The sequence below is a fragment of the Sphaerodactylus townsendi genome, linkage group LG06 (genome assembly GCF_021028975.2).
Source record: "Sphaerodactylus townsendi isolate TG3544 linkage group LG06, MPM_Stown_v2.3, whole genome shotgun sequence".
Lineage (NCBI taxonomy): Eukaryota > Metazoa > Chordata > Lepidosauria > Squamata > Sphaerodactylidae > Sphaerodactylus > Sphaerodactylus townsendi.
In genome coordinates this window covers 127127199-127145166 of record NC_059430.1, presented here as the reverse complement: position 1 = coordinate 127145166, position 17968 = coordinate 127127199, and the positions used below count along the sequence as shown (strand labels likewise).

The following is a 17968-nucleotide window of genomic DNA, read 5'->3' as shown; positions in this document are numbered from 1 at the left end:
CGGATTACCGACGAAAACCGAGGTTCCACCGTATTCAATGTACTACGTATGTGTACTAGGGAATTGTACTAGGCCTGTGGTGGCGAACCTTTGGCACTCCAGATGTTATGGACTACAATTCCCATCAGCCACTGCCAGCACAGGGGCTGATGGGAATTGTAGTCCATAACATCTGGAGTGCCAAAGGTTCGCCACCACTGTACTAGGCAATTAAAATAACATGCCAATGAAAGTAACATGCCAATTCAAAATATGATGTAAATCCTTGTATGAGTTTATATATAGTCATGAACCATATTATATTAATGTCAACACGTACGTGTGGGGGGGACACTAAAAAAATATTTTCTGAGCTTGTCTCCCGTGCTCCGGGAGGATGGCCAGGGATATTTCTTCAGCCTCTGGAGCAGCAGTGGCGTAGGAGGTTAAGAGCTTGTGTATCTAATCTGGAGGAACCGGGTTTGATTCCCTGCTCTGCCACCTGAGCTGTGGAGGCGTATCTGGGGAATTCAGATTAGCCTGTACCCTCCCACACACGCCAGCTGGGTGACCTTGGGCTAGTCACAGCTTCTCGGAGCTCTCTCAGCCCCACCTACCTCACAGGGTGTTTGTTGTGAGGGGGGAAGGCCAAGGAGATTGTAAGCCCCTTTGAGTCTCCTGCAGGAGAGAAAGGGGGGATATAAATCCAAACTCCTCCTCCTCCTCCTCTGAAGCAAAGAGGAGAAAGCACCCGGAATGAAAAGCAGCTAGTCTGGAAATAGGCCATAGGGCACCAAAAGGTGGGGCGGGAAGAGCTACCCTTTTATAGTTGGGTGCCCCACAGAAAAGGTCACGACTCTGTGACTCCAAATTGGCTGTTGCCTCATATAATGGGGCCAGATTCATTTTGGGCGTAACACAATGCCCCCACGCTTTTGCCCGAGGCAGCTGCTCCGAAATAGCTCAAATGCTGCCCTGGCTGGAATTGCCCACTTGCTTGGCATGTGGAGGGGAGTCATGCAGGCGGGCCGGGGGAGGGGTCAGATGTCAGACCTTCCCACCCCCCAGGAGGGCTCGGCGGAGGAGCCGACCCTCTGGGATCCAATTTCATGAGGGCTGCAGGCAAAAATGAAGACGCCCGAGTCACAGGCAAGGTACAGGAGGAGCCGTGTTTATTGGGCCCCTGAACTTATTCCTTGACAACATGTGCTGGTGTCATGCACACAAGAGGCCCCTGCTGCACATTTTGCTTCTGCCACAAATTAGCTTTTCGCTTTCGCCTGCCCCTCCATATAGGACATGGTGCTATCAGCCTACCCTACAGGGCTGTTCTGTTGAGACAACGTAAATGGCGTGTTGAATATTAAACAGCGCTATTAGAACATAAGAACATAAGAACTAGCCTGCTGGATCAGACCAGAGTCCATCTAGTCCAGCACTCTGCTACTCGCAGTGGCCCACCAGGTGCCTTTGGGACCTCACGTGCAGGAGGTGAAAGCAATGGCCTTCTGCTGCTGCTGCTGCTGCTCCCGAGCACCTGGTCTGCTAAGGCATTTGCAACCTCAGATCAAGGAGGATCAGGATTGGTAGCCATAGATCGACTTCTCCTCCATAAATCTGTCCAAGCCCTTTTTAAAGCTATCCAGGTGAGTGGCCATCACCACCTCCTGTGGCAGCATATTCCAAACACCAATCACACGTTGCGTGAAGAAGTGTTTCCTTTTATTAGTCCTAATTCTTCCCCCCAGCATTTTCAGTGAATGCCCCCTGGTTCTATTGATGAACATGTAATGTTATGAGTGTATTCTACACATTTTGCAGGGCTCCTCACAACGTTCCTGCAAGGTAGGCTATTGGTCATCCCACTTCGGGGCAGAGGCAAGTCAAGGCTGACATGCTGACATTAATATAACACTGTTCATGACTATGTATAAACTCATATAAGGATTTACATCGTATTTTGAATTGGCATGTGACTTTAATGGCTGGAGCCTGGGTGCGCCGCGTTGAATTTCAGCAGATTCCGTAGCCATCTCCCAAATAACCTGGGGCCAGTGTTGTTTTGACGCCGGAATAGATGTTCTGCCTAGTCTCCAGACCCAGCCGTGAAGCAGAACTTGAACCCAGGTCTCCAAGTTCTCTTGCCAACTGACTAATGAAGGTTCACTGTCAAGAGTGCCCGTGAGCATGCGCAGAAGTGTGTGTGTCCCCCTATAGCAGAGAGGGGCTCATGTCCCAAGTTGGGTGATGTCGATCCCAGGACGTTTTGTGACCTGCTGCCTTTGACGTGGGCCAGGGTAAGAACTAAGAGGTCACAAAAGTCATATTTTCAATGAAAAAGAAGAAATGCTCCAGAAATGACCTGTAGGGTCGCCAGCCCCAGAGACTGGGGAGGGGAGATCATCTGTAATTCCAGGAGTTCTCCCAGCCCCAGCTAGCGGGCGGCACCCCCATGAAATCTGTGTGTGGAGGGGATGAATTGTTGCTGGAACTAAAGGCCGACTTTTGAACGCTATTCCAGGCAGGCGACTGGTTCAGCTGCAAGAACAGGAAGGATGAAGAGAACCTGCAGAGAGGAGAAAGAGAAAAGGAAAAACCGGGAGGCCCAGAGAGAGATGGAGCAAGAATCCAAAGAGGAGCCAAAAAGGCCAGCCTGTCCCGGCCGGAGAGCTGTCCAGCGGCCTGTCCTGTCCTGTCCCGTCCCGCTAGCCAGCGAAGGAGTTATATAGAGCAGCTCTCTGCTCCCCCCCTCCTTCCCTTCCTGGGTGGAGCTGGCGCTGGGGAGAGGCATTAAGTAAAAAAAAAAACCCCGCTTTAAAAACCTCACAGCCTGCAGTCAGCAAGTCCCAACAGGAGTGGTGAAATTACAACCTTCCTTTGCCGAGGAAGAAAGCACAGCCAGCTGGCTCCGGGGGAAAGAACCAGCCGTCCATCTGAGTGCCACAGCAGCCGTGGCGGGATGGCCCAGCCCTGATGCCAAGATCTGGCCCGCGCCTCCGCACTGTGCCGCTTTCTGGGGAGGCCCGGGTGCCTCTCGCCTTTGGCAGCTGCCGAGCCCCTTCGCCGTGCCAAGAAGAGATCTGTGAAATCCAGCTGGGGACGGCGTTGCCAGCATCCCCGGGCAAATGGCTGTTTGGGCTTCCGGGGCCCGGTGCCAAGGCTGAAGTTGGCACCCCGGAATCTTGGGCTCTTCGGACGCATGGGCACCAAACTTGTCATGCCAGGCGGTCCCTCTGAAGCCTAAGGTGGGTCTCAGTGGCCTTTGAGCGCCGGCAGAGCCGCTCCTGACGGCCGTGTCCAGGAAAGCTGCTGTTTCAGGGTTTCCAGACTCAGCAGGCAGCGGCTGTAGGACTCCTGTCGGAAACAGGCCCGCTTTGCCAGATGCGGGAGGCAGCTTGAGAGAGATCTGAGAAAAGAGCATCGAGAAACTCCGGCCTGGGTTTTTTTTTTTCCACCCCTGTTTTGGAGCTGAGCGCAAAGCCAGAAGCCAGGAGGCGGGTGGCGGTCATGTTGCCAGTTTCGAAAAGCTGTGCCAGGCGGGGCGGTGGCAACTCCCCGTGTGTGGCCCGGAGCCTTGGCATGCGGCGAGCCACGGGCTGGCTCTTCCTCCTCCTCCTGGCTCTGGAGTGCCTCTGTTCCGCCTTTGCCCTCTCCACTTGCAAGACGGTGGACATGGAGCTGATGAAGCGCAAGCGCATCGAGGCCATCCGGGGCCAGATCCTCAGCAAGCTCAAACTCTCCAGCCCGCCTGAGGTCGAAGGGAGCGTGACTTTGCCCGAGGAGATACTGGCGCTTTACAACATCACCACGGACCTGATCAAGGAGAAGGTGACGGAAGAGCCCCGGGAAACGCCCCAGGAAGAGTATTACGCCAAAGAGGTCCACATGTTCAAGATGCTACCTTCCAACCATGGTGAGAGAACTAGCTCCCGGGGTGTTTGGTGGGGGTAGGGGACAACATCTCGCAGTTGGCGGAGCAATCGGGGACAGAACTTTGGGGTCACTCTTTGGGGAGGGGCGTTTTTAGGCTGTAGTTATGCTAACACCTGGTAGACCTCCCGAAATTAGTTTCTACAGCACAGATGTCAAACTCGTGGCCCTCCAGATGTTATGGACTAGAGTTCCCTGCCTGTATTCAGCCTGCTATCTGTAACCATGCTGTAAGGGGCCTTCTCTCCTTGACCTGCCCTGTACTCTAGTCCATAACATCAGGGGATGATGGGAACTGTAGTCCATAACATCTGGAGGGCCGTGAGTTTGACACCTATGTTCTACAGGCTTTATCTGCATGTTTTACAAGCACAGGAGCAGGGCCGGTTAAAAAGTTGGCGACCTCCTCCCAGTTCAGCTTCTGTGCGTGACCCAATCGATTTTGTGCATGGTGGCCCACTTGGTACAGGGGCCTGCAAACCATGGCTTCCCAGATGTTCATGGACTATGATTCACATCAGGCCGTGCTGGCAGGGGCTGATGGGAATCGTAGTCCATGAACATCTGAAGAGCCTGCAGACCCCTGGTTTGGTGCCTCCCTCCCACTCCCCACCAGGCCTGCCCAGGCTTGGGATATGTTGGCCAATCACCAGACGCAGCATTCCCATCTGTGAAATGGGCATCATTATCACCGCTCTTTCAAGGGTTGCTTAAAGGACGGGGGAAAGCGTCAAAGTGATAGAACGGGCTCCCTGTCTGCTATTTTAGTCCGTCTATTTCCGAACTTTCCTGCACGTACAGCGCAGAGAGCAACGAATTTAGCCAAGGGCGGTGAATTCAAGAAGGATTTAGTGTAAGGATGACGTCTAAGATGTTAATGCAAACGGGAAATTAGAGCGGCAGTCTTGCCCAGGCCTCTGCAGGATTCCTCCTGCCGCTAAAGCTTGGACGTTTCTTTCACACTTCTTGAACTAATTCTGGAATTTGCTCCCGTGGTTCCAAGCAAGGGGTCTCCAACTGGGGCTGCCAGCTTTTTCACCCATCCCTGCTCCTGCGCCTTTACCAGGACAACCGTGCGTGCTTAATTTCTGTATGCGGGGATGCCGTTTAAGGCACTGCCAGTTCATTGGGCTGGCCAGCCCCGATGACCTGACAGGCGCACCGTGCCACAGTGTTCTCCTATGAAATCCAGCGGATAAAAAGGGCAGACTGGTAACATTCGAACACAGTGCCTGGGTGAAGCTGCTAAGAGTCTCCTTCCCACAGGTTGGCTGCCCAGGCCCAACCAGAGCTTGGATCAAGATATTTGACCATGGCGTGAGCAAATAAATCATGCTCACCCCTCTCTGTCGGAATAACACCGGAACAGGGGCACATAGCCAAATATCTTGAACTATTAGCTGAACCCCAACAGAGATGGATTATTGCAAGGGCCAGATGCAATACTTTTCCATCGGCCATTACAAAGGGTCGCTACCTATCTATCCCTCTCCAGGATCGGGTTTGTCCACACTGTAAAAATCAAGTGGAGACTCTTGCTCACATTATTCTTGACTGTCCGAGATATGTGGGCATTAGGAATTTCTCTCCCAGGCTGGCCCTAGACCCCCTTTGGGGGTCAAACGACCCTTTCACAGGGGTCGCCTAAGACTCTCTGCATCAGTGTTCTCCATCTGTAAAATGGATAAATGTTAGGGTTGGGGGCCACCACAACATGAGGAACTGTATTAAAGGGTCGCGTTGGCATTGTAGAAGGTTGGACGAACCACTCGCCTAAGACTCCCCTTGCATCAAGTGTTTCTCCATCTGTAAAATGGATAAATGTTAGGGTTGGGGGCCACCACAACATGAGGAACTGTATTAAAGGGTCGCGGCATTAGGAAGGCTTGGAGAACCACTGCCCAAGACTCTCTTGCATCGAGTAAGTTCTCCATCTGTAAAATGGATAAATGTTAGGGTTGGGGGCCACCACAACGTGAGGAACTGTATTAAAGGGTCGCGGCATGAGGAAGGTTGAGAACCACTGCCTAAGACTCTCTGCATCAGTGTTCTCCAGCTGTAAAATGGATAAAATAAATTTAGGCTAAAATTTCACAACACACGAGGAACTGTATTAAAGGGTCGCTAAGTTAGGAAGCTGCTGGAGAACCACTGCCTTAAGACTCTCTGCATCAGTGTTCCTCCACATCTGTAAAATGGATAATGTCAGGGTTGGGGGGACCTTCACCAACAGCGTGAGGAACTGCTATTAAAGGCCTGCATGAGGAAGGTTGAGAACCACCGCCTTAAGACTCTGCATCAGTGTTCTCCATCTGTAAAATGGATAAATGTCAGGGTTGGGGGCCACCACAACATGAGGAACTGTATTAAAGGGTCGCATTAGGAAGGTTGAGAACCACTGCCTAAGACTCTCTGCATCAGTGTTCTCCATCTGTAAAATGGATAAATGTCAGGGTTGGGGGTCACCACAACGTGAGGAACTGTATTAAAGGGTCGCGGCATGAGGAAGGTTGAGAACCACTGCCCTAAACAAATCTGAAAGAGGCTGACTGTTCTGTTGTGGAGCTTCTGTTAAACAACACAGAGGTCATGCTCTTTGGAAAAAGTAGCAAAATTTCTTTTGCAAGGGACAGAACTTTCTAAGTAATGTATACTGCTATACAGTCTTCCTGTCTGCGCTTTGAATGTACTCTTGATATTCACTGTACCTGCTGCAGTGAGGCTGCTGTAAGAAAAGGGCCCTCACCGGGTGGCTGTGCGCTCCAAAAAAACACCCACCGGGGATCAGAACCGGTGGGGGGCAGGCAGAACTAGGGGGCAGGAGGCTGTAGGCCAGACTTGTCCAACCCAAAGCATTTGGCCCTGTCCTGCCCAGCCGTGGCCTGACATGACCAATTGCATGTGGGAAAATACTGCCAAACTGCAGCCAGCTTATAGCAACCCAGTCGGGTTTTCCAAGCACAAGACAGAAAGAATTGCCTGCCTCTGCGTAGCAACCGTGGACTCCCTCGGCGGCCCTCCATCCAAGTACTAACCAAGTGCCCACCACTGCTTAGTTTGTGATAGCTGATGAGACCAGCCGCAAAACACCAACTCTCAACTGCAGACATTCCAGGGAGGGAACGTGCCTGCAAAACAGCACTCTGCACTGGCTCAGAGGGCTCCAATCGATCTCAGCTTTGGGATTTTTAAAAAAACCCAGCAGCCAGCACCGATCTCCGGCTCCAGAGTTTTAAGAGCCACTGGTTGTTGTTGTTGTTGTGAGTTTTCCAGGCTGTTTGGCCGGGGTCTGGTAGTTTTAAGCTGCTCCAATGTTTCATCCGCATCTATGGCTGGCATCTTCGGAGGCATGGCATTGCAACATTTGAGGCCCCCTTATAGAAGAAGGAGGAGCGGCGTGGCATAGTGGTTAAGTGCTTGCGCTGCCACTCACACGGTCAGGAGTTCAAGCCCCCTGTGGGTCAGATATCCTGGCAGCTGGCTCATGGTCAACTCAGCCATCCATCCATTCCTTGGTCGGGAAATGAGTACCTAGCACATAGCTAGGGGGTAAAGAATAGCCGGGGAAAGCAATGGCAAACTGCCCCACAAAAGAGGCTTGCCTATGAAATCACTGCTTGCAGGGATACCCCAGGGTCGGACACGACTGAAGGGGAAACTTTACCTTTTAAAGAAGAAGAAGAAGAGGGGAGAGAGAGAGAGAGAGAGAGAGAGAGAGAGAGAGAGAGAGAGTTTGGATTTATATCCCGCCCTTTCTCTCCTGTAAGGAGACTCAAAAGGGCTTACAATTTATTTATTTATTTATTTATTTTATTATTTATACTTTTATACTGCCCCATCCCCAAGGGGCTCTGGGCGGTGTACAACATGAATCTCAGTACAAATAAATATGGTTAAAACCTTTAAAAACAGCAGTAGGGTAATAAGAGGCGTCCAAGTACCCTAATTTTAAATCCTCCCCTAAGAGGGAGGGAAGGGAAATTTCCTTTCCCTTCCCCCCTCACAACAGATACCCTGTGAGGCAGGTAGGGCTGAGAGGGCTCAGAAGAACTGTGACTAGCCCAAGGTCACCCAGCTGGCGTGTATTGGAGTGCACAGGCTAACCTAGTTCCCCAGATAAGTTTCCACAGCTCAAGTGGCAGAGCAGGGAATCAAACCTGGTTCTCCAGATTAGAGTGCACCTGCTCTTAACCACTACGCCACTGCTGCTCCTTATAGCAAATTCAGGAGATGCAGGTGAGGCCAAAAAAGGGGCACCTGATCGCAGATCTGCGTTTGCCTCAGCTGGGAGTACGAGAGAGACCTTCCTGGCTCCCCACTCTGCTTCTACTTCCTGTCCGTCTGCACGATACAGAAAGCAGGCTGCAGTATTTTGATTGTGCAACCTGTTGACCCGTCAAGCCAAGTTCCCAAAGGAAGGCCTCTTTTCTAATGGTTGCTGTAATTTATTTTATTTTATTGCAAATTTCAGTTCCCTACCACTCCCATCAGGGAAGCTGGGGCAGAGAGAAAGGAGATGCGTTGGTTGGTTTAGAGATCTTAGAGATCTTCCGGTTTCTGGGGAAATCGCTAGCCTCAGCAGGCCCAGTTCGTGGCTCGCCCACGTGGTTTGATTCGTCCGATCAACGTTCGGTTCCTCCTCGCTGTTCCCAGTTCAAACAAGTCATTTAAGGGAGCTAACCTTTTTTTTTTTTTTGGTTTCTATCGACCCAGCTTCTGGGTGCTGAGCACATGGAAACTGACACACACACACATTTAATTCAACAGTTCACTAAAGCAAGCCATGGTCAAATTGGGCCTAAAGCAGCTGTTGTTAAAAGCACAGGAGCAGGGCTGATCAAAACAACTTGGCAACCCCTACAGGTATTACCTATAAACTGAACTGAGCCCTCCGGGGGTAGGGTGATCTACTAAATCAAATAATACTAATAATACTAATACTAATAATTATTAGTATTATTAGCATTGTTGTTGGTGTTGTTAATAAGTTGGGGTTGTTAATAAGTTGGGGTTGTTAATAAGTTGGGGTTGCCAACTTACAAGCGGGCAGCAGAGTTTCTGAACGGGATGGGGGTGCAGAAAATGAGGGTCCCTGCCACCCCACCCCTGTGAAAAGATCCGTCTGTAAACCGTTGGATCTGAAGATCCCAACCAGACTGCAGCTGTCTTGAGCTAATCTGGGGTGTAATTACCTGGCTGGGTGGGGCTCACCTGGCACCCCGCCCAAGCAGAACTCAGCTGCAGGCAGGGGTGGGGGCTTGTACGGTTTGTGTAGTCTCTTGGAGATAAGATGGCACCTCAGATAGCTTCAGCAAGTGCCAGTCAGGTAGGCTGGGGAGAGATCTGTGCTTAGGAAGAAGAGGAGTTTGGATTTATATCCCCCCTCTCCTATAAAGAGACTCAAAGGGGCTCAAAATCTCCTTTCCCTTCCCCCCAGCCCCCACAACAAGCACCCTGGGAGGTGGGTGGGGCCAAGAGAGCTCCAAAGAACTGTGACTAGCCCAAGGTCACCCAGCTGGCATGTGTTGGAGTGCGCAAGCTAATCTGGTTCACCAGATAAGCCTCTACAGCTCAAGCGGCACAGCGGAATCAAACCCGGTTCCCCAGATTAGAGTGCACCTGCTCTTATCCACTACACCACGCTGGCTCAGTTAAGATCTGTGCACAAGATTTCTTCTACAGGTGGGCAAGGGGTGGGGGGGTATAAATGAATTACCTGCTGCTCCAACCTCACTCACCTCTTGGCCCCTCACCTGCCTGATCTGCCCTGAGGAGAGCCAGTGTGGTCTAGGGCAGGGGTGGCCAACCTATGGGGCTCCATATGTTCATGGACTACAATTCCCACCAGCCCCTGCCAGATGGGAATTGTAGTCCATGAACATCTGGAGCCCCATAGGTTGGCCACCCCTACTCTATGCCATTTCTACGCTGTCGGGATTCCTTTCAGGATATGGAGAAGTGATACTACTTTGGTTCAGCAGTGGCGTAGGAGGTTAAGAGCTCATGTATCTAATCTGGAGGAACCGGGTTGATTCTGCTTTCTGTAAGCCTGAAGGCTGTGGAGGCTTATCTGCGAGGGGGGGAATTCAGGATTAGCCTCAGGTGCCCTCCTTGACACTGCACGCCAGCTGGTGTTGATGCTTCGGGCTAGTGCACAGCTGCCCAGGAGCTTCCTCTCAGCCCCACCTACTTCACAGAGGTGTTTGTTTGTGAGGGGGGAAGGGAAAGGGAGATTGTAAGCCCTAGCCCAAGGCTCATTTTGTAGCTGGCGTGAAATGGCCAAGGGAGTGGCCCAGGCTAATCACCAGGGAATTACCTAGATAAGCCTGCCCCAGCAGCTCAAGGCGTGAAGAGCTGAGGAATCCAGAACCCAGTTCCTCCAGATTAGATACACAAGCTCTTAACCTCCTACGCCACTGAAGGAGTAGTGGGGAACCGAACCTGACCCTCTAGATTAGAGTCTGCTGCACTTAACCACAACACCCTGCCACCTCTCACGTACCACAGGAGTTTTTTTAGATCCTATTCAAAGACTATCCTGAGTCAGTCAGCGCTCAGAAATCCTCCAGGCGCCAGAACCTGTTTCCACAAACATAGCCAGCGGAGGAAAACCCGTGAGGTAGCCAGGCGCGCACCAAAACAAAAAGCAGATTTTTCCAGAAGGCCAGCTGCCCTCTCAGCTGCAAGTTATAATCGAAGGTAAACCTTGTCTCCTTCCTCCCAAAGCCCTTTTTACCAAGATGGCACCCTGTCCACTTTTTGTGCCTCAGCATGGCCACCACAGCGCCAAGCCAGTGCCCCTTAGTACCCCATAAGTGACTCAGCATCCTTTCTTTACTGCTGACCAGAGGTGTAGCTGAATAGAAGCGCGCCCGGGGCGCTCTCTGTGTCCCCACACACACAGCCCCTCCCCTTGTGCCCCCCCTCCACTTATGTTTTCCAGCTGGCAGAAAACAGCTTTCTTCCAGCTGAAAACGGGCCAGGCCTGGCAGGGCGAGGGGAGGAGGAGGAGGAGGAGGAGGAGGAGGAGGAGGAGGAGGAGGAGGAGGAGGAGGAGGAGGAGAAGAAGAAGAAGAGAGGAGGAGTTTGGATTTATATCCCCCCTTTCTCTCCTGCAGGAGACTCAAAGGGGCTTACAATCTCCTTGCCCTTCCTCCCTCACAACAAACACCCTGTGGGGTGCAATTTTCACGCCCCCCCAGGCATGCACCTGGTGCAACGCGCTCCCCCTGTCCCCTTGTAGCTACGCCACTGCTACTGACCCCAAACATAGGACTTGCCTGTTGTCCCCAGGGGCCAGGGCACACACACAACAGTCTTGCCTCTTGGCCTGCACAGAGCGCCTTTCCCAAGAGTACCTTCAGTCATCCAAACCATGAAACCAGTTAGTGATGGGGGGGCAGTGTGGGTGGTGGGGGGGCCCTGTGGGAACATGCGATGGCCCCAGACTGCTGAAATCTACCCTTGGCCACCCAGACACTTCCTTGTCTCGGCCACAGGAATTCTGTAGTGTTGCTCCAGTGTGGAGACTTTTGGTTCAATCCGTGAGAAACGGATGAAAGCACCCGTCTATGTGACCACACACCCCTGGCTGTGTTCTGTGAGTGGGGGGGAGGCGCTAACCCAACTTCTGCAAACATTGGTGATTGGAATCGCTCCGTTTTTTATCTCAAGCTGCGGGGCCCCTGACAGGCAGAGGGATGTCAAAAGAGAAGCTTTTCCCAGCAAGGTGGGCCAGGATGAAGTTAAAGACCTGTGATGTAAAGTTGATAGACCAATGCAAGGCAAAACTAACCTACCGGGAAGGAAGAAAAGGGTCAAGGATTTGGGGTGGGTGTATGGGGGGGGGGGACATGTTGCCTGGAGGCTTACAGCCCCCCCCCCCATGTCTTAATCCAGCAAAACCCATAAGGGTTATTGCCTGTGACAATACTAACAAGTTGGTTCCTGAGCATCTCAAGTTGGACAGACTTCGAAGTTTGGGGCCCCATGATATAATGTGAGCACCAGTATCGACATTAAGCTAGTTAGTTAGGGTTGGGCAGCAGTGGCGTAGGGAGGTTAGAGAGCTCAGTGTATCTAATCCTGGGAAGGGAACTGGGTTTGATTCCCCTCAGCTTCCTGTCAGCCTGAGCTGGTGGGAGGAGGCTTATCTGAGGAATTCAGATTAGCCTGTGCACTCCCACACACGCCAGCTGGGTGACCTGGGGCTAGTCACAGCTTCTCGGAGCTCTCTCAGCCCCACCTACCTCCCAGGGTGTTTGTTGTGAGGGGGGGAAGGGCAAGGAGATTGTAAGCCCCTTTGAGTCTCCTGCAGGAGAGAAGGGCAAGGAGATTGTAAGCCCCTTTGAGTCTCCTGCAGGAGAGAAAGGGGGGATAGAAATCCAAACTCTTCTTCTTCTTCTTCTTCTTCTTCTTCTTCTTCTTCTTCTTCTTCTTCTTCTTCTTCTTCTTCTTCTTCTTCTTCTTCTTCTTCTTCTTCTTTCGCCCTCCAAGCAAAGTTACGAGGCTCACTGGTCATTATTAGAACACACACACACACACACACACACATACACACAGCTGCAAAAGAGCCCAGAGAAGGAGGATGTGAGGAAACCGTTCCAGCTCTCCGTTTATCCCGTCTTACAGCCGAAGGAAACGGAAGCTGGAATCACAGATATCATGATGCATGTCCGAAGTTGCAAAGATAACCTTGTCCTGTTATCTTGAGGGGGGAGGGCATGGGAGCCTCGAAATAGCTTGGGAATTTCCTGGCGGTTTGGAGGAGAGTCTGTTTGAGGGAGACACTGTTATCACCGCCTCTGCAGCCGTAAAACCCAAACCCTCGTTTGTGAAGATATCATGACGGGTTTCTTCCCCCGCCTACCCACCCACCCACCCACAAGTCAAGTGGAAACCAAACAGTTGACCTCACTGAGCCTAAATAAGGGAACTATGTGTGTGGGGGGTGGGGGGGGAGGAGGATTGGGGCCAGAGTTATGCAGTTCTTTTCCTAGCCCTGATAGGGAAAGCGGCCCTTAGTGGGTACATATGGAGGTGGTGATAAAGAGTGCGGAGGGTCGCCGCTGTGGGTTAGCGCTTGAGAAAGCATTCCTGAGCCACTTTCGAAAGGTTGCCGCTTGTCACATGTGCGCCCCCCCCTTCCTTTGGCTCTCTGTCTGAACTCCATGTGTCTAAAAATGGCTGCACCCCGGCCGGGCTTCCTGCATTTAGCAGGATAGCAAACCCACCCACCCCAGAAAAACACCCGAAACCGTTCCATGAACACTGCAGGGAAGAACAAGCAGGGGCGTTGATCTGAGGCAAGATGGGATGAAAAACTGCCCCCCCCCCCCGCGCTCCCCGAGACCCTTTGAAGTTGCAAGTTGCTCAAAAATAGACTCTTCCTGTAGTATAAATAGACGGCGGGACTGCGTCATATGGGTAAAAAGAGGGTGGTCAGTGAGGGGATTTACTTCAGGCAGCTCTTGAAAAGAGGGTGAAGGATAGTGGTTGGATGCTCAGGTTTGGTCAAGAATGTATCTGAGTTCAAAATCAGCTGTCTCAAATACAAGCTAAACTCTGCTGTGGGCTCAGCGTAGGGCTGCGGACCTCTAGGTGGGGCCTGCAGAATGCCTCCCCCCCACCCCCGTGCATCTGATCTCTGGAGTTCCCCTGGAAAAAATGACTGCTTTGGAAAGCGGACTGCAGATTTCCACTCTGAAATCTACAGGAATTTTGAAGCCCTGAGCTGCTATGTATCTTCGTACCACTGCCGTGGGGTTCAACTTAGGCCAGTGATGGCGAACCTATGGCACGGGTGCCAGAGGTGGCACTCAGAGCCCTCTCTGTGGGCACGCGTGCACAGAGTTCGTCATATGGGGGGGGGCAAAAATCCCCCCCCCACATCTATGCTGGCCTGGGCCATTGGGCATGACATGTAGGTAACCCTGTTAAGTGCTGTTAAACCCCACTGATTTTCATGGGAAGAACTAAAGCACAGTCCTTTACCTGGGAGTAAGCTCCGAGTTTATACTGGCAATGGGGCTTGCTTCTAAACCCTCCTAGGGTTGTGATTCACCCATTCGAAGCGTTGCACGATTGCTTCAAAGCAAAGCCACCAACTACCACCAAACTTACTCCCAAGTAATGCACGCCTTAGAGCCAACTGTTTTTCTAAACTAAAACCTCGGTATTCAGGTTAAATTGCCGTGTTGGCACTTTGTGATAAATAAGTGGGTTTTGGGCTGCAGTTTGGGCACTCGGTCTCAAAAAGGTTCACCATCACTGACTTAGGCCTTGGCTTCTATCTGGCCTAACTTGCAGGGTTGATGCGCTAGGTTAGAGAAACAGAAAAAAACCCTTTGCATGCCGGCCCTGCTTTCTGGAGGCTGTGGTCTTGTCCCACTGACTTTGAGCGTCACTTTTGAGGTGAAACTGGAAGCCCACGCTGCTCCCTCAGTTTCTTCTCCATCTGGAAAATGGGTATAAGAACTAATTCAGGATTTTTGTGAATTGCGTCCCCCCAGGGAAATAGTAGGAAGATGGATCCAAGATGTCTCTCTGATCAGGCTTCCAGCGCTCTCGGGTGCAGCTGGGTTCTGTTATCAATTCCGGCTTCACAGTTCAGCTCCTTCTGCCGACCCGCTGAGATCTGCTCACAGAAATCTGGGAAGGATCCAAGCCTTCTTGGCAGATCTGAAACTCCTGCCTCTGGGATGACCAGCCACTATTAATTGACTTAAGACAGACTTCCGGAATGTTACCCGGCAGCTGTAGCCTTCACCCAGGACAGCCAGGGCAGAGGTGGGCATAGCGGGAGAGCAGAGGAGAGGGCTGCCAAGATTTTTCCCTGGCTCCTGTCCCCTCTGCCTTTGACAGCAGCTTGCAAATTAGGCAGGTGGTGAACCTTTTCTTTACGGAATCAAGAAAACATGCTGTATAGGGACCAGCAGTGGCGTAGTGGCTAAGAGCAGGTGCACTCTGATCTGGAGGAACCGGGTTTGATTCCCCGCTCTGCCACTTGAGTTGTGGAGGCTTATCTGGGGAATTCAGATTAGCCTGTGCACTCCCACACACGCCAGCTGGGTGACCTTGGGCTAGTCACAGCTTCTTGGCGCTCTCTCAGCCCCACCCACCTCACAGGGTGTTTGTTGTGAGGGGGGAAGGGCAAGGAGATTGTAAGCCCGTTTGAGTCTCCTTACAGGAGAGAAAGGGGGGATATAAATCCAAACTCTTCTTCTATATATATCTGCAAGGCGTATATTGTATTGTGCTAATATTGTATAATAAAGAGGTGATAATCACATTTATATATCAACACTAATAATGTAACATATAAGAAAATATTGATGCACTATATATAAAGGCAGTGAATAAGATAATAAAAGAGACAATTCAACAAGGTTGTGGTGTAGCCAGTGTCCAACGTCTAAAACCCAAGAGGTTTATTCAACTTGGATGAATACACGAGAATACACGACAATATCAAGCTATGGACTGTTTCAACATATATATATAAACCTTTAATGGCATAATTAAAACAGCAGCAATATACCAGAAAAATGGCGACCTCAGTGTAATGATACAATCTCCAGTACAGTTATAACCGTTTGCTGATGACAGAGCACAAAAAGTTAGCCAGCGCTTCCAATACACTTGCAGAACCACAATCCAACATCGTTACCACAATTGATAGATTAATATTATCAATGGGGGGTTTTAACCACGGGTTTAGATATTTATTCCTGGCTAAACTGTGTAACGGGCAGTGTAATATCACGAAATGTTGGATTGATTCTTCGTAAGCTGAACTGCAGGGACAAAAATCTTTCATTAAAGAGGCACTTTCCTGTATTCTGCCCTGAGTGGGCGAAGCTGGAAGGGGAGAATATTGCACCTGGCAAAGGGTCAGGGCTAAAATGCACCGCAATTTGGGTTCTAAGACCGAAAATGGAAGCCATGCTTGGCCATGCAGTATGAGGGTTTCCGAATGGTACACCTAGCGCAAGGGAGAGCAGCGTTTCAACATACTACCTAAGAATCTTGATTATATTGATACACAGATGAAGAATCCAGGGCCGATCATGCATGGCGAGCTCGCCGCGGTCCCAAACAGAATTTGCTGCGCAGTCGGGGGGGGGGGGGATATTGGTTATTATTACCGATTGCCAGGGGCAGAGCAAGGGGAAACTGCTCTCGGGGCATGCTGCAGCCCCATGCGCTGCTGCTGGTGCAGCTAGCCACCCACTCCCTTGCCCCGCCACTCGGAGATGCCGGGAACGCATATGGAATGCCCCGGCCATGCTCCCGTTGCAGTGCATGCCTGGGGCATCGCGCCCCCTGGCCACGTTGGTGCTACGCCACTGCCAACTACAATAACTATTTTAGACAATAAGACTGTCTTAGTTTGGGATTTAGTTGTACATAGTTTGTTTTTTTGCACACGGGTCTATTGACTAATGAATTTAACAGAATTGAAATCGTTACCCACTGGCCCTTTTCCCTGGTGGTTTCTCACCCTCTTTGCCGCAGGGCAGGCTGGTGGGCTTAAGAGGGTGAGGGAGATCCGCCATTTTGACATGTCACTAATGGGGGGGGGGGGAAGCACCAGAAAGCTCCGCCCCTTCACAAAAAGAAACGTAATTTTTCCATTGGCGAGTCATGTTTACATTGATATATATCAATGTAAACATGACTCGCCAATGGAAAGATTACGATAAATCGATATTGATATATTGATATACAAATGTATGAGCCAGGGATCACTGGGGTGTTGTGGGGTTTCCGGGCCGCATGGTCGTGTTCCAGTAGCATTTTCTCCTGACGTTTCGCCTGCATCTGTGGCTGGCATCTTCAGAGGATCTGATGGTAGTAAAGCAAGTGGAGTATATACACCTGTGGAATGTCCAGGGTGGGGGAAAGTACCTGTTAAGGGATCACTGTTCAGCCCGAACTATGCCATTAAAGGTTATGTGTTATCTGTTGTTCAACACAGGTCACGGATTCTCTTCTATAGTGGGGAGGGAGCGGGAAGTAATGGTGCCAACAGCAAAGGGACAATGCGAGCCACCTTTTCCCAATCCCCAGATTCCCGATCTTCCCTCCGCTGATGTGCCAGAGAAGCCGTGGGGTTTAATGTCATCAAAAAAAGGTGTCGGCACCAAGGAGGGAGACAAGGGGGAAGGTGTGGCAGGACAGCGTGAGGGAGTGGGAAGGGTGGAGTTAGGTTGGCTGGCCGTGGGCAGAGGAAAGATGTGTGGGGCAAAGCTGAGCTCACAGGCAAATCTGCCCTGCTCTGGCTTCAAAGAAGAAGAAGAGTTGGATTTATATCCCCCCTTTCTCTCCTGCAAGGAAACTCAAAGGGGCTTATAAACTCCTTGCCCTTCCCCCCTCACACAAACACCCTGTGAGGTAGGTGGGGCTGAGAGAGCTCAGAAGAACTGTGACTAGCCCAAGGTGTGTGTTGGAGTGCACAGGCTAATCTGAATTCCCCAGATAAGCCTCCACAGCTCAGGAGGCAAAGCAGGGAATCTAACCCGGTTCCTCCAGATTAGAATGCACCTACTCTTAACCACTACGCCACTGCTGCTTCAAAGGACATTAAAGCCACGCTCCAAGTTCTTTTCTTGCCTCAGGGGGAATGAACAGTGAACGTGAGGCTCAGGGAATTACATCCATACAAGAAATCTTGCCATGATGGACATTTGCTCCTGGCGTGTGGCAGTGACCTTGCGAGTAATCGGCCCATGAAAAGCTTTGCCAGCCGATTTCTGCACAAAGGCAAGAGAGCAAGCTGCGTTCTCCCTGCCACTCTGAGCTTTTGCCTAGCCCTGCCTCAAGAAATGCAGCCAGCTGGGCTGGATCTGAGATGCATCAGTGAAATGGATGCGGAGGAGGTGAAAGGCCCACGGGGAGGATGCTAAAAACACACTGGAGCGGCAGCTGAGCCAACAAAAGCCGACTCCACGCAGCAGAAGGGGATGGGAACAAAGTGGTAGAGCTCCTTGGGAAGGACTATACCACTTCAAGCTACAGGTTCTGGGGAGGAGGTGCCACATTTTTAAAAAAAATATCT

The 17968-nt window shown here is 51.2% G+C and overlaps 1 protein-coding gene across 1 annotated transcript in view; it reads left to right on the top strand.

Moving 5' to 3' along the window:
* Positions 1-3070: 3070 nt before the first annotated feature.
* TGFB1 (transforming growth factor beta 1) overlaps positions 3071-17968 on the top strand; it is a 29997-nt gene continuing 15099 nt past the window's right edge. Inside the window, 1 exon segment of the mRNA XM_048499172.1 lies at positions 3071-3892. Coding sequence (XP_048355129.1) covers positions 3487-3892 — 406 coding nt within the window. The 5' untranslated portion in view covers positions 3071-3486.